This window comes from Mugil cephalus, chromosome 16, assembly GCF_022458985.1.
Source record: "Mugil cephalus isolate CIBA_MC_2020 chromosome 16, CIBA_Mcephalus_1.1, whole genome shotgun sequence".
In the NCBI taxonomy this organism is placed as follows: Eukaryota; Metazoa; Chordata; class Actinopteri; order Mugiliformes; family Mugilidae; genus Mugil; species Mugil cephalus.
The window spans coordinates 693,167-709,544 of NC_061785.1; the positions used below are offsets into that span (position 1 = coordinate 693,167).

Sequence of the window (16,378 nt, forward strand, 5' to 3'; positions counted from 1 at the left end):
TTTAATGTCGACTGGTGTCAGTCACCAGCTGTGTTTCCATGACAGCTTCTCTCACAATAAAACTGAGACTTGTGAAACTCTTCGTACGCGTTTCCACTGAAAGGTGTTTTAACTAAAGTCTCGTCTGGTCATATCCCATCATTCTCTTACTCCAGGTCACGTGACCCCCTGCATCATCTCCAGGGAAACGACAACAAAGTGTTTCAATGAACTTAGAGATAAACTTTTATATGGATGCGTCTGAAAAACCTCATGAGAGAAGAGATGTTTTAGGGACATTTAGAGATGCAGGCGTTTCCAGTTTTCTGTTGAGATATTTTGTGCATTTCTAGGAGAGATGAAAACACAGTAACTGGTTCCCAACCATCGGGTGGTTGGTTCCACGTCTCAAAGGGAGTCCTCCCTCCTTCTTCCTCCCACCACTCAAACCTTTTCTCTCTTTTCGTTTGCACAGATTTCACTTGTTTAACATGTATTTGCTTTTAACTCCAACATGAGCCACTTACTTTGAAGAAACTCCAGCTAACTAGCAGCTTCAGCAGAATGAACACAGCAGAGGTGGAGCAGGATCTGAGGCAGGATCGTAACTCAAGCTTTTGTGGTATTTGGTTTTAAATGACTGGGAAATGTCCCTCTGTGCTTACCGTACTGACAACAAGTGCACACGCAGTTTTAATAATTTGATGTACAACATCTGAGATCATCATGAATCAGATGTTTGGATGTTAAACCAGGATGTATGTCTCTATATCTCAGAGTTGAGTAGTTTTTACTCTGAAGACAGAGGTAAAGAGCAGAGATGTGGTTCAGAGCTGTGGCTTTGATCCAGACCAGCACTAACTGTACCGTCTATTTTAGGCCGAGACTTTGAAGGGTTTAATGACAGGAGTGAACTGACGGCGGAGGAGCTGAAGGTCAGAGCTCGTCTGGACACTCTGTGAAAATGTGTCAGACCAGTCCTCACAGCTCCAGAAACCACCAGCCGCTGCTTCCTCCATCTTTGTGTCCAGGCAGTGAAGCTTAGAGCAGGTGTGTCTCATGGACGCTGTGTGTGGAGCTAAATATCACACCTGTCAGTGTTGGAGGAGAAGGCTCAATTATCCATCATCACAAACACTCACCATCTCTTTGTTTCTTCTTCTTCGTCTCTTTCCTCCCGTGGTGTTTTCTCATCACTCCGTGTCTCATTCATTATCCCTCGTTTTACATCCCTCTCCAGTTTGCCTCAGAATGTGTAGGTAATTAAAACCTCCTTTCCAGCAGCCGCTTGATAAATGAACTGCGCTGTCAGGGAAACGCCTCCGCTGCAGCTCCACTTTTTACCTCTTTGCATTTTGTCTTTTTCCAACGTCACGGTTCAGGGAAGCTGCTTCATTAGGACGGATCGGTAACAGCGAACGCACCATTACAGACCACACATCAAGGCTTCTCCACGAGCCACGGGGCAGCGGGGCCACGTCAGGCTTAAGCAAACCGGTCGGACGCGGTGCTTTCAATTAAATCTGTCAGGAGGGAATTTCCTGAAGTCCAGTGTTTCCTCTGTGAGAACAGAAACAGTCCAACTTTAATCAAACGCACTGGAAACAAGACGAACATGTTTTCAATTCAACATTTTCTTAATTGACGTGTTTGAACTGAAGGAAGTGAAGAGTCGATCAAATAAAAAACTCTGAGTGCAAGGAAAGACAAACAGAGGAGTTGGAGACTCTGGACTCATCTAAAAGCTGAATGTAAATGGTCACAAAGAAAAAAAACATTTGCATTAAAAGTTGATGCAGGTTTATTTTGTCCTGATTTACTTCCATGTTAACTGAGTCATGTTTAGGGACGTGTTTAGGACGAGCAGGGCAGAAACACGAGTCACGTTTGCTCCTACAACATGTTAAACAGGAATAGATCAAGAAGTTTTCCTTGAATAAGAGGAACCCTCCACTAGTTGAGTTGATGCAGAAGAGGCTGAACAATGTTCTCGTCTCCTTCTGTGCTGGGAGCAGCTTTAGCCGACACTAACTGACAGTAACCAGTGACCTTCCATCTGTGGAGCGTCACAGGTTTGTGAATTTAGAAATGTGTGCAGAGAGAAATGTTGGTCCTTATGTGCTGATAACGCTGGCGACGCCTCTACACCTCCTCCTGCTTTTAGTCTGAAGGAGGACTGAGTCCGGTCCGGTCTGGTCTGGTCTGGTTCGGTCCGGTCCGGTCTGTGTTGGCTACTATTGTGTCCTGAAACGTGGCGTCTGTCGGGTCCGTTGTGTTTTCTTTGATTTAAACTTTGAGTGATGAACATTCAGAGCCTCTGGGTTCCTCCTGTGATGAATCATATCTGTGGGAGAGGAAGACAGTCGCTGTCAGGAGCCTCTGATCAATATTTCCAGGTGTTGAGGATCAGTGGGGGGGGGGGGGCCCTGTATTTATTGTTGTACTGGAGTCATATTCAGTAAAGCCGAGCGTCTCGTTGTTTCTGTGAACTGTTTAGAGCTGGTTCGTCCTGTAAACTGCAGACAGGGACTCCTCAGGCCGGCTCCTCTTCTCCTCCTCCTGCCCTGATGTGTTGTGAAGTGTGGGGGCTATTTGTTGCCGGAGTCTGTCTCAGGTTCAGTTTGTTTTGGACGGATCGGTGACTCAGAGGTGAAGTGGCGTTCCAGATCAGGAGAGGAAGCATCAGCCCGGAGCCGGAGGAGCTGCTGGAGCCTGGAGGCCGTGACATTCAGGGCTGAGCTTCATTCACAGGGACGTACAGGAAGTGCAACAGAAGGGAAATGTCACTTTCTTAAGGCTTCCAGAAAGCTGCTTCTTCATCAGCGACATGTTCAGCTTTCAGGCGGAGGATGGGTTCAGATTTAAACGTTCTAAAGGATCTCTAAGGAACTCTAAGGTTCTCTAAGGATCTGTAAGGTTCTCTAAGGAACTCTAAGGTTCTCTAAGGATCTCTGAGGTTCTCTGAGGATCTCTGAGGATCCAGGAGCAGCTGTCGTTTAAAGAATCACCTGGTTTTAATCTTCCTGTGTTTCCTGTGATTTAAACATCCAGCGCCTGTTGGTTTATCAGCTTAGGCAGATTTATTTAAATATCATCTATACATTCAATTTAAATTAGAGCTTTTTCCCTGAGACCAGCTGATCAGTATCACAGAGAGGAGCCGTGCAAACATGCTGTTAATCCTCATCGAGTGGGATTTCTTTCATGGTGGCTCCAAACTGTAGGATCATGTTTTATCTGAGACCTGAGACTCTTCCACCTGTTTCCAGATCATCAGTCACTTCACTTTAACAGCAGGCGAACGCCAACTCCCACTGAGCTGTTGTATTAAATATCAAATCTGAGGTTTGTCAAAAAATGATTTGACTCAACCCATAATAATAATTGACATTTGAATTTCCGTGGTTCAATATTTGCGAAGGGCTCTGGTGTAAATGTTAGACTCTGCCCGCGCTGCCCTTTAAATATTTGCCCACGTTTCCACGTCATGTGAATCTTAATTCAGTCTGGAGTGTTTTCTGAGGACTGGGACCAGGACCCTGCAGAGCCGTGCTCTAAGTGGCTCTGGAGCCGTGGGTGGGACACCGCTCAGCAAATTCCTGCTCCGGTGTTTGAGTATTTCTCCTCCAGCTGGTTTCTGAAGAACTGAAAGTGGCGAAGGGAAAGAAAGATGCATTCAGATAAATTCACACTGTTAACGGTGAATGAAGGAACGGTGGAAGAGGAATAACAATAACGTGTGACAAAGTAACACTCATTAACCTGTTAAAACTCACTGCTCTTTTCTCCTCCTGTCATTTTCTACATCACATGAAATATATTTATAGAGCTCAGAGACACAGACGTTCGTCTTTCTGTCCATCTCCAGCTGAACAAGGACAAAAATGTTTCAGCTACATCGAACCTTAAAGTTGTTCTGCTCAGTGAACGATATATAATGTTCTAAATAATTTGTCTTCATATTGTTTTAAATGTGAGGTTTAGAAAGAATGAACATAAGAGAAGGGTTCTCAGAGACTGACTGACTGACTCGCTGACTGACTGACTTACTGACTGACTCGCTGACTGACTTGCTGACTGACTGACTGACTGACTGACTGACTGTTTGACTGACTGACTGACTGACTGACTGACTTGCTGACTGACTGAGTGACTTGCTGACTGACTGACTGACTGACGGACAGAAAAGGAGATGGAACAAAGCCGTGAGACGTGGCGGTGCTGAGGAGACGGTGGGAGTCATTCAGAGCTCGGTAGCAGCAGCTGTCAGCGCTAATAGACGGAGAAGGACGACGCTGGTAGAAAAAGAAGAGATGTTCAGGCCAAATAAGCTGTCACCAGCTATAACGGAGCAGAACGCAACAGCGCTGCCTCGTCTGGATGTCAGGCAGGAGGAACTTCTCTAAATGATCGTCTCAGAGTCAAAGAAAAACTCCTCTTGTGTTTCTTTGTCTGGTGATTTCTATTTCTGCTGCAGTGAACATGAAAGAGTCTTTGAATGAGCTGAGCTTTGAAGAGTGAGTGTTCACTTCAGTTCCACAGAGCAGAGAGAGGAACCTGCAGACGGAGAACAGGAGATCTGCTCTGACTCTGAATAACACACGAGCCTCGTCTTTAACATTTACACACAACCTGGTTCTAACTGATGCTAATGTAGAAAAACGCAGCAGAAACAGGATTTAAAGGATCTGGTGTTTGGCTGAAGGACGTCACATCTGTAAACTTTATGTCCTCTGTGTGAGAGCTGGACGTCTTCTGTCTCCATGTCAACCAGAAGCAAACACTGGTTTCTGATGGGATCATCCAGGACGTCCTCATCATGTAGGAGGACTTTGTTTTCAGGCTCTGAGAGAAGCTTGAGAGAAGTGTTTTGATGGATCTCTGTCTGTTTATATGAGTCACTCTGCTCCTGTTCTCACTGTTCTGCTGCATCAGGACCGGATGTGTCCACAACATCCTGGAGTTCAGGTCATGACTGGTTTTAAACAGCAAACACACAAATACTCATTTTAGAAACATTGTACCAGATTGTGTTGATAATGTCTCTGTAAATAAGAAGAGACGTCTGCAGTTGATGAGACATTTGGACAGATTCGTCTTTCTGTGTTTGACCCTGTTTGTCCTCCTCTGTTGTTCCTGCAGACATCCGAGGGCTGCAGGGCTTCCTGGACCAGACGTCCCGTCAGGGCGTGGACGTGGCTCTGCAGAGAGTGGACAGGAACATCAGCAGAGTCTTCACCAACCTCTTCACCACCATGAGGACGGAGGAGCTCAACCGATACCGGGACACGCTCCGTAGAGCCATCCTGCTGCTCAGCCCCAACGGAGCGCACACCTTCATCCAGCAGGTCGGTCCAGCTCGCTCTGCCGCGCCGCTTTAATCTGGGTCTAGAGAGTTAATCTGCAGAGGACAAGTCTGCACACGCTTTACTGCACCACCGCTCACAGCTGCACGGGTGGGGGGGGGTGAAGTGAAGCGAGAACGTAGGGACTGGTGGGTCTGAGTGATGAACGTGCTGCAGGGAGCATTGAATCTACTGGAGATAGAGCAGAAGAAGAAGAGGAAGGTTGTCTCCAGGTTTGTTGGGTGCAATGAACTGACTGAGTAGAAGGAGATGGATCGTGGTTTCTAGTTCTGGACGTGGCTGCTCCTCCAGTATCAGTTACTTCACAGATGTTTCCAGAGCTGTTTGGTTCCAGAGCTCTGTGGTGTTTCATGTCTGCTTTTAAATCCTGATCAGAGCTGGAGCTTCTGGTCTGATCTGGACCAGAGGATGAGGAGACGGAGGAGTGTTTGAGTAGATACTGAGCCCTGCCAGCGAGTTTATTTATCACGTCTGATGGTCTAAAACAGAGCTTAGACGTGTTTGGATTTAAAAATGAAACTCTAAAAACTTCTACTGTTGAGCCAATGACCTGATCCATGGGTCTGATCTGGTTTCTGTGGGTTCGTTCTGGTTCTTAGAGTCCAGGGAGATGCAGCGATGCAAATGCAGACCTTCAGTCCATGTGTGCAGAGAACGGTTTGTGGACACACATGCAACAGACGAGCGAAATCTGCAAAAAAAAACAAATAAATGAATAAAAGTAAAACAGCAGCACATGACGTTAACAAATGAGTTTTTAAGGAGATGGAGAAGCTGTGCATGAAAAACGACTCGCTGGGTTTGTTTGTCCACGCTGAGAACACACTCTGGATCAGGATCAGCTGTTAGTGTGTGTCAGTGTGTGTGTGTCCAGGTGGAAGTGGCCACCTGGAGTGACAGATGGAGCTGGTTGGTGCAGGAGCCGAGTTCTGCTCAATATTTATTAGCTGTTCCATTTTTCACGCTGGATTCTGTCCGAGGATCAAACTGATTTATTTGTGTGTTGAAAGCTTTGAATTATTTAGCTGCCGTGTGTCGTTGTGTGTTCTCGTACACACAGCAGCTCATGTGGAGGTGGACGTGTTGACAGCTGCTGGTTTCCAGCGTGTTCCTCCATTAGAGGAGATCCAGCTTCACCGTCACTGACGAAGTTTGGTTCTGACCTGGAAACTGAAGGAGCTGGAATCTACTCACAATAACACGAAGCTGGTGTTTCCACTCAATGAACTGTTCCTCGTTCTCAGGACAATATCTGCAGAAATAAAACAGCAGAATTAGAAGAATAAACTGAATGAGTTTCAGACTAAAACCAAACAGGTTTGTGTTGATCCAAGAAGAGTTCAGGTCTGGACCACAGCATGAATCATTTATCTGGTTTAATGTGAAGTGAAAGGAGAACAGTCCATGTAGATTATGTAGTTCATGTTAGGTCATGTAGTTCATATAGTTCATGTAGTATAGTTGTAGTCATGTAGTCATATAGTCATGTAGTCAATGTCATGTAGTATGTAGTTCTATAGTTCATGTGTTCTATGTTATGTGTTCATATAGTTCATGTATCAGTGTCTGAGTTATGTAGTCAGTAGTGTGTGTTCATCTCAAACCAGTTCTCACGTGAAGATCTTAGATACGTTCAGTTTTTACAGAATAAACTGGTTCCTAATCACTTGAAGGTGGAAATCACTCCTCAACTGTGTGTGTGTGTGTGTGTGTGTGTGTGTGTGTGTGTGTGTGTGTGTGTGTGTGTGTGTGTGTGTGTGTGTGTGTGTGTGAGAGCTCATGACTTATTCAGTGTGTGACTCTGCTGTACTGGATGATCTCTGACCTCAAACACACACAAGCTTCTGTCAGTTCACTACCTGTCAGGTGTGTTTGTGTGTGTGTCTGTGTGTAGTGTGTGTGTGTGTGTATTTCTTCTTCTTTCATGCTGTCAGTCAAGCTGTGTTGCCATGGCAGCAGCTTTAAGTGTAAATGTGGATCCTTCCAGGAACCAGCACACACACATTTTTACTCTTGTGCAGTTTGTTTTACATAAATTTACGTTTTTATATCAAGTTTTTATTCTGTTTTATTTTTTTTTATGCATTCATACATTTTATCTCCTTTTTTTTCTTCCTGTTAGTTTATTGTCTTCATAAATCTTTCTCCCATCAGACCAGCCTGGTTCAAAGATCCACAACCATGTCCACGTGTTTCCTGGCTCCTTTATGCACAATGTGGGTGTATGTGTGAAAGTATTTTCTACATTTCTTCATAAAAACACCCAAAACATCCTGAGAGTCAACAAAGAACCCAACCACACACATGGAACACAACTATTAGAGTGAAATGAGCCAATATTACCACAGATTAAACCAGAGTCCATGAGTCCAGACTCAGGTCCTGGTTCAGTTTCTATGAATCAGGGATTTGTCTCATGTTTGTGTTGAAGTGTGTGATGACAACAGATCAAAGGAGCCTTGTGAGGAGCTCAGAAAAAGAGTTGTTGTTGCTCATCAGGCTGGAAAAGGTTCCACAACCATCTGTAAAGAGTCTGGAAGCCACAAATAATCCACAGAGAGTCAGACAGATTGAAGACGACTGTTCCCCTCCACAGGAGTGGTCCACCAACAAACATCACTCCATCATAGTGGGAGAGGAACCAGAGGAACCCAGGGGAACTTCTAAGCAGCTAAAGGCCTCTCTCACATTGGCTGATGGTCATGTTGATGAATCAGGAGAACACTGATTTCTCTCCTCTTCTTCAGTTCGTTGGTCTCAGTCGTGATACCAGGAGCTGCTCTGTCATTTCAGACACATTACAGGAGCATTCATGCAGAAACAGGAACCCTGGCCTGGAGTTCCATGTAGAAGGAACTGGTGGATGCTGAATCTGCACACTGTGCATGGAGCTATTTCTTATTGATGCTATAATCAGAGGTTTTTCTGACCTCAGGTCTCAGCTCCATCTTTTCTCAAAGCTTCCCTCCACTCAGAAATCTGCCCAAGTCATTTCTCTTGGATGTTTGAGCTTCACTGCACAAAATAATGGAAGTTCAGAGTTTTCACATCTCACTGTTTGAAGTTTGTCTTCACCTGAACCCTCTAAGAGTTTAAAGGTGTCGACCTGGGAGCAGGATTACCTTTAGAAGCTGCTCTTGGATCTTGTATCACACAGATAAAATTTAAAGATGAAACTGTTTCATTCAGTGGAGGGTTAGTTAGAGAGTTCCCAGAGTCCACCAGGAGGACCAGTGTCCTCTGCCCAGGTGAGACGTCCTGTTTCATGTCCGCTAGCTTAGCTGCAGTTAGCTGAACGTCACGTTCCTGCAGCGTGTTTATTTCTCCTTCCCACCACCCGGCTGCTTTCAGGCATATTTCAGTTCTTCACAAATGACACAGACGAGCCTCCAGCTCAGCCCCTCGGCTCTGGCGAAGACGTGAACTCCTCCTGCCTCTCTATCAGACACAGGAAATTATTCCACGGGAGATGTTTTTGATACTTTTCTTTATTTTCTCGGAGCTCTGGTTGTTGTTGTGTTTCCTCCGCGTTAATGTCCGTGTCCGACTGTGAGTGTCTATTATAAAGGAGTGTGAGGCTTTGGCTCAGACACACAAATGGCTTCTCTCAGCGTGTATGAGCTGGTTTTTATGAAGCTGATGGGGACGGACTCTGGTAGAATGCTAATGATGTGGGGCCACGTCGTCCTTTCAAAACCAGTTCAGACCTGGTTTCTGGGTAAAGGTTCAGGTTTAGGGAATGTTTTATGTCATCATGAAGATAGAAAGAGGGACTGGTGTGTGTGTGTGTGTGTGTGTGTGTTTCTATGCTGAGACATTCATTAGCACCAGGACATGACGGCGTGGGCGGGTGAGATCGAGCTGAATGAAAGTTGCACTCTTCAGTAATGTCATGGAAACCTGTTAAAAGCTTTGCTGAGATTTCACACCCCCAAACACACAATAACACACAATAACACACACATACACACACACAGCTACAACAACAGAACTCACCAGGCCTGAATCTCTCTCCCGCAACTGGTTGTTGTTTTTCTCTTTCAGATCTTTATGTTGAGTCGTTTCTGTGAATTTTCAACCTTCTCTCAGTTTGATGATTTAATTCAGAGCTGAAATCAGAGGAGAAATAAACGAGCAGAGAGCGTCCAGGGCTCATCATCAGGTCACCAGGTCATCAGATCAGTGTGTTCATCCTGTCATTGCTGAGAGAGTAACATGCTGTGGGTTAATTTCGATTAATCACGATTAATCATTGAGTCATTTTTAATCAATATATTTTGCGTGAGCAAACAGATTCCAGAAAGAAGGGAACATGAATGTGTCCCTGTTGCTATGGAGACAAACTAACTTGTTGACATTGTCCAACCAGAGGAGAGCTGACGCTTCTTATTGAGAACAGTGTCTCCCAGTGAACAGTGGCTGCAGGAGTGGACACATATTAGCAGCAGCATTGGCAGCTTGTCTTTGTCTTGGTTTGTCTTGGTTTGTCTCCAGCTGTTAGCCGCGTTAGCAGAATCCCCGACTAACGTATGCTTGGCTTGGTTCATGTGCTGTTTGAAGCTGGAAGAAAAACTCCTTCCTGCAGAGTGTGATGATACTTTATGTGTCTCCACTGGTCCCTCTTGGTGTCTTTGTCCTCAAATGTCCCATGGAGAGGACCAACGTGCTGTTTAGCGTCTTCCATCTTTATGGGTTGGTTCTGCTGCCTGTCACTACCGGATCAGCTGGTGCTAACGCTAACGCTACTTGGACAAACTGAGACACGTTCACAGTGGTTCTGCTGCAGATGCTTCATTAATCACATGAATCATGTTCATTTTAACAGCCTTGATTTAAAGCTCATATTATCATGATGACTGAAGCTGGATTTGTGTCATAGCTGCAGAGTTAGATCAGTTAGATGTGAACATGCTGCTCTAGGTTGGTTTATATTTGTCATTTATAACATGTTTATACTCATACACGTATGGGAGATGCACTTGTCACAGTATTTACGAGAAACAATAATGAAATTAACAGGAAGATATTATAATAAAATATACAGAACTAGCAGCTGATCTCTTCTGTTCGTAGAGTGGTGCTGATTAAACTGCTAAAATTGGTAAATAGTTGCAGAGACAATAGAATGTACTGGACCTGACAATGAGGCAGATTTATCAGAGCAGGAATAAAATATATGTAAAAAACAAAAGAAACAACAGAAAGTCGTTAAATTTCTCCCTAAATTAAAACCCAACACACACATGATCGTCGGTCTTCATGACGCCTGTGGCTTTAACGTTTCAATGTTTCATTTCATCAGATATATACCCATCACCCTCTCCTCCTCCTCCTCCTCCTCCTCCCCCTCCTCCCCTCCCCCTCCTCCCCTCCTCCTCCTCCTCCTCCTCCTCTCATCATCCTCCTCCTCCTCCTACCCCTCCTCTCCCCCTCCTCCCCCCCATCCTCCTCCTCCTTCTCTATCATGTCTCACCCCCTCCCTCTCTCATTCCTTCCCCTCCACTTGTTCCTCCTCCGACGTAGACGACTATAAGGAGAGACAGAGCGAGAGGAAAAGGGAGAGGGAATAAATCACTGGAGGAGTGAAGCTTAGATTGGGAGGTGGGATGCAGCTCTCAGTTGCCGTGGGAGACGTGTTGACTGACAGGATTCCATCACGCCGCTGAGCAGTGATGGGTGACAACTACTCGGAGGTTGAGTGTGTGTTTTTCTATTTGTCCTCGGGGCAGAAACACTCAAAGAGCAAATTGAAAATGACCTCCACAGACTCATACGCAGCAATTTTCTACCCTCGTCCTTCTCCAACTCACACAGACACACACAGACACACACTGAGACACACACTGAGACACACACTGAGACACACACTGAGACACACAGAGACACACACATTGAGACACACTGAGACACACTGAGACACACACTGAGACACACAGAGACACACACTGAGACACACACTGAGACACACACTGAGACACACACAGAGACACACACTGAGACACACTGAGACACACACTGAGACACACACTGAGACACACAGAGACACACAGAGACACACACTGAGACACACACTGAGACACACTGTTGCTGGTTGTCCCAGTTAAAGGAGCAGTCCAGTTGTTTCCAGTTGTTTCCAGTTGTTTCGTTGATTCCAGTTGTTTCCAGTTGTTTCCAGTTGTTTCGTTGATTCCAGTTGTTTCCAGTTGTTTCGTTGATTCCAGTTGATTCCAGTTGTTTCGTTGTTTCCAGTTGTTTTCAGTGGTTTCGTTGTTTCCAGTTGTTTCCAGTTGTTTCCTGTGGTTTCGTTGTTTCCAGTTGTTTCCAGTTGTATCATTGTTTCCAGTTGTTTCCTGTGGTTTCATTGTTTCCAGTTGTTTCCAGTGGTTTCGTTGATTCCTGTTGTTTCCAGTTGTTTCCAGTTGTTTCCAGTTGTTTCGTTGTTTCCAGTTGTTTCCTGTGGTTTCGTTGTTTCCAGTTGTTTCCAGTTGTTTCGTTGTTTCCAGTTGTTTCGTTGTTTCCAGTTGTTTCCAGTTGTTTCCAGTGGGTTCGTTGATTCCTGTGGCTGCTGATGCTTGACATGAACTGAATCTGCAGAGACTCTACAGTGCAGTAGTTTCACTTGTTTTGAAATGTCTCCACGCCTTCTTGGTGCACTGGTCTTCTAAAACCAAATCAATTTTATTTCTATAGCATCAATAACAAATTAGATTTTCACAAGCTACTTTAGAGAAGGTCCAGCCTGAAGCACCCAGAGCACAAAGCTCTACAGGTCAGAACCACTGCCTGCTTGGCAGATCAGCCTCCATCAGCTTTGTGTGCATGACAAATATTGTATTAAATAAAGTTTTGTATAAGTTCAGACCAGTGTCACAGCACATGTGCACATTTGCAGCGTTGGTTCTTGTGTCTGTTCTTGTGATCAGCTGATCTGAAACTCCTGCTTCCTCCTGTTGGTGAATTTGCTCGTGGCTGTGGTTTAGTTTGGCCTCATTATCCGTCTGCAGAATGAACCAGAACCTCCCTGTCGTTACTGGTACCCAGGTTTCAACATACTGAGAACAGATGACGTGATGTGAGGTGGTTGTGACGACGGATCAGAGAACCAGCTGCACAATCACACATTAATGATACGCATCTGATTTTAAGCTTTTATTCCGTGTGTCACTTTATTAACTGAACGTATTTTGCGGCAGAACCTGGTCGTATCACAGGAGCCTTTCTAAACAGGAATTATTATTATTGATTGGAACTTTTATTTCCCTCACATTTACTCCATGGCCAGAAGGTTGTTCATGATTTACTTTGCTTCTAAACCAGAAGTTAAAAGGTCAAAGAAACATTTTCTCAGTTAGACTTTGACCTTTAGACGCAGTAATGAGATGGCAGGTTGTGTAGAGTCGCTACAGTTCAGAGTGTTTCCAGGGAAGACGCAGATAAAGGCGTCCTGAACACGGCCGGGATGTGAATGACGAGCCATCTGTTTGGGCTTGTAAATTAAAGACCGTTAAAGACAAGGTTGACAATCCCACGTGGCTTCATCACACTTTCCAGCATGTTTCCTAATCACCGTTAATCACGCTAGGATTTGTCTCCCATCAAGTCAGACCTTGAGGACCGCGAGAAGGACGCGAAGACAGAGACAGACAAAAGAACAAAAGAAAAGACGAAACCTGTACAGACAGATTCATAAAGACTCTACAATCAGATGTGATGCGAGTCTGTGGAAAAGAAAAGATATTAATGTTAAAGGTTGAGCTTCATATTTATGATGACAGACTGAAAATATGAAACAGACACATATCATTCAGACCAAAACAGCTCTTAAATGTCAGCTGGAGGTTTACACAAAATATTCCTAAAATGCATTCCATTTCTCTCAATGTCTCACAATAGAATCTCATTCCTGAGAAACCCACAAAGTCTGTGACTTTATATTTCTTATATTCTCAACAAACGCCTTAACTGCACCTCTTCGGTCCTACGAGGCTCTCTAGTCTTTATACAACAACCAAATGCATCAGGACCATCTCCAGAACCATCAGATCCTTGTTCCTGACCTTGGTCTCTGTGGACCCTGGTCTCTGTGGACCCTGGTCTCTATGGACCCTGATCTCTGTTGATCCTGGTCTCTATGATGGACCCTGATCTCTGTGGGTCAGACTTCAGTAACACTGTGTCTGATTAATTAGTGAAGAACTAAAATATCTTCTGGATCAGAGACTAGAAACCACCCTGATAGTAATGACATCATTTTGGACTCATCCATCCACCACTGGACCAGACCTGGACCAGACCTGGACCCAGAGTTTCTAGAAACACCACAGAGCTCACATATTCTTTAAAGGTTCTAGTAAAACAGAACCAGGTCCACTCTCCATCTGGACATTAGGATCAAACCAAAGAACCCAGAGTGTTCCTCCTCGTTTTGTTGCCATTGTTCCTAAAGAAGACCAGTAGCTGAGAAGTCACCGTCTGTTTCCAGGATGTGTTTCAGTAGCTCTCCTCCAGCCTATTAGCGTCTACTAGACCTTTCAACATTTCTGCTGCCATGTTTCTGGCTCTATTTCCGTGCGTTTAAGCTGAAACCTGGACAGATTCTTTCTCTGCATATAACTGGAGCATTTGTTGTCAACCTGCCTCCTGTGCAGCGCTCAGGTACCTCGGCCATGGACATAAAGCATTTGATCCACTACTCCACAGCAGCCACAGTGTTTCTGCCAAGTTTCACACCAGAAATGTTTCATGTGCTCAGCAAGTGGATAATCTCTACATTACCGGAGCCAAAGAGAAGGTGGGAAGGCTTGGATGGGGACTGAACCCATGATACTGCAGATATAGGGATGTGTGTTTAGTTAAATACCCAAAACCTGGACAATATTACAGGACTTCTTTAGAGCTGACCTTGATAACAGGGGTTTGTCTCCCATCAGAAACCAGAGGTGGCACCAGTCCATCGCTTCTGCCTCCTCAGGGTAACGTCGTCGTATTCACGCACCGTCCTCCTCTTCTTCTGAAATCATTACTTGGCATGAAAGCTACAACTCATCATCGGTAGCTTCAGGCATGTTTCTCCTTTTCCTTTCAGTCGCAGTCATCAAACCTGTGAGCGCTGCTTCCCACTGATTCACGGTGTCGTCACGTTGCTGTGACGCTGAACCAACCTGAAAAGACGGTGTCATCGTTCTGTTGTTGGAGTTCAGGATGTGAATCACCCACAGCTCAAAGTGGAAGTGGAAACCAGAGTTGTAGGTCGTCTGACCAGACACAGACCGATGCTGCTTCACAGAATCTGTGTTTGCTGCCAAAAGCTCCAGAGACCTGTCGTTACGCCACATTCAGCTTAAAAATGTTCCTGACCGTCCGAGGGAGCCCACGTAACATCCATCGTGTCCCTCTCCGGGCTTTCCGTTGTTGCCATGACTACGCAGCGGCAAATTGAAATATTTGAACCGCTGCAAACTCTGGAGGCAGCAGAAAGAAAATATGATCGTGTTCAGAGAAACATGAACCAGCTGCATCTTCAAAGACAAGAGTTAAATAACTCCCACAGTCCCGTCCCACTGTAATTAATTAGAATAAAAGTTTATAATCAGCGTCATCACTTTGACTTCTCATTGTCTTCTCCTGAAAACAGGAGCGTCAGCAATCAGCCTCTCTCTTCTCTGGTCTTTACATAATACACATTCATCAGTGTTCATTTGAAAACGAGTAAAATGAGTAGATGCTTTCCTCAGCTCCTCTGGTTGGTGTCTGTAACTGGACACTGTTCCACTGAGGCTTTAGGAAACTGCAGATAAACGTGCTCAGACTTTGGCTGAAAAATATGAAGCACAAGAGGACGTAGTGAGCAGATCCAGTCCTGAATTAGATACTTTAGAGACATGAATGTATGTGCTAATAAATTCACACAAGACTAACAAGAATTTAATAGACTTTAAAAGTCTTTATTGTCATTGAACAGGAACCTACAAGTTCTGAAATGATGTAAAGTGTGACCATATTCACACATTTAAGACACAAATGTCTTCGAAGTCTCTTAAAATGTCAGAAGATTTTCAGGACCGCGTGTCTTTGACCCGTCCTGTCAACAAACCTGTTAAAACTGTGACCAAGGTTCAAGCGTCTCACAGAAGGAGAGGACGGGGCAGAGAGGGGAGACGCTGCAGGAAAAAGAAAAGCAACTTGTCATCCTCCATGTGCGCTCATAATTGATCTCACCCACAGCACCTCTCTGCAATAATTGGAGCACTTAGTGTAAATGCTCCGGCCACCATCTAATTGCCTGGAAGGAGGCGGAGGTGGAGAATACTTGACGAGCATTAACTCTGATTGGAGATCAGCGGCACCGACGTCGCCTCTGACCACTCGGGTCTCCTTCTTCATACAAACTCCCATTATAGAGACCAAAGTGACCTCAGTGTGTAATTTGATCGTTTTCACTCGTCGCTGAGGGAGGTGATTTACAGAGCATAATCATGTTGTAGAAGGTCAGTGTGAGTGGATGTAAAGCAGCTCTAGGGAGCACAAAAACTACACCCTTAATGTCAAAAAAAAGAAAAGAAAAAGAAAAATCACCGGCAACGAGCTGCAGGGGCGACTACCTGCTCTCCATGTTCATGACCGGTAGCTGCACGGAGACGATCTACAATCACAGACAATCTACCCATGGATGGATGGGAGATGGATGGATGAGAGATGGATGAGAGATGGATGGATGAGAGATGGATGGGAGATGGATGGATCAGGGATGGATGAGGGATGGATGGATGGGAGATGGATGGATGAGAGATGGATGTATGAGAGATGGATGAGAGATGGATGGATGGGAGACGGATGGATGGGAGATGGATGGGAGATGGATGGGAGATGGATGGGAGATGGATGGGAGATGGATGGATGAGAGATGGATGGATGGGAGATGGATGGATGGGAGATGGATGGATGGGGGATGGATGGATGGGAGATGGATGGATGAGAGATGGATGGGAGGTGGATGGATGGGAGATGGATGGATGAGAGATGGATGGATGAGA

The 16,378-nt window shown here is 45.1% G+C and overlaps 1 protein-coding gene across 3 annotated transcripts in view; it reads left to right on the forward strand.

The window, feature by feature from the left end:
* grid1b (glutamate receptor, ionotropic, delta 1b) overlaps positions 1 to 16,378 on the forward strand; it is a 319,180-nt gene that overhangs the window by 208,111 nt on the left and 94,691 nt on the right. For all 3 annotated transcript variants that reach the window (XM_047609007.1, XM_047609008.1, XM_047609009.1), the window contains exon 4: positions 5,122 to 5,327. In XM_047609007.1, coding sequence (XP_047464963.1) covers positions 5,122 to 5,327 — 206 coding nt within the window. The remainder of the gene's footprint in view (positions 1 to 5,121; positions 5,328 to 16,378) is intronic.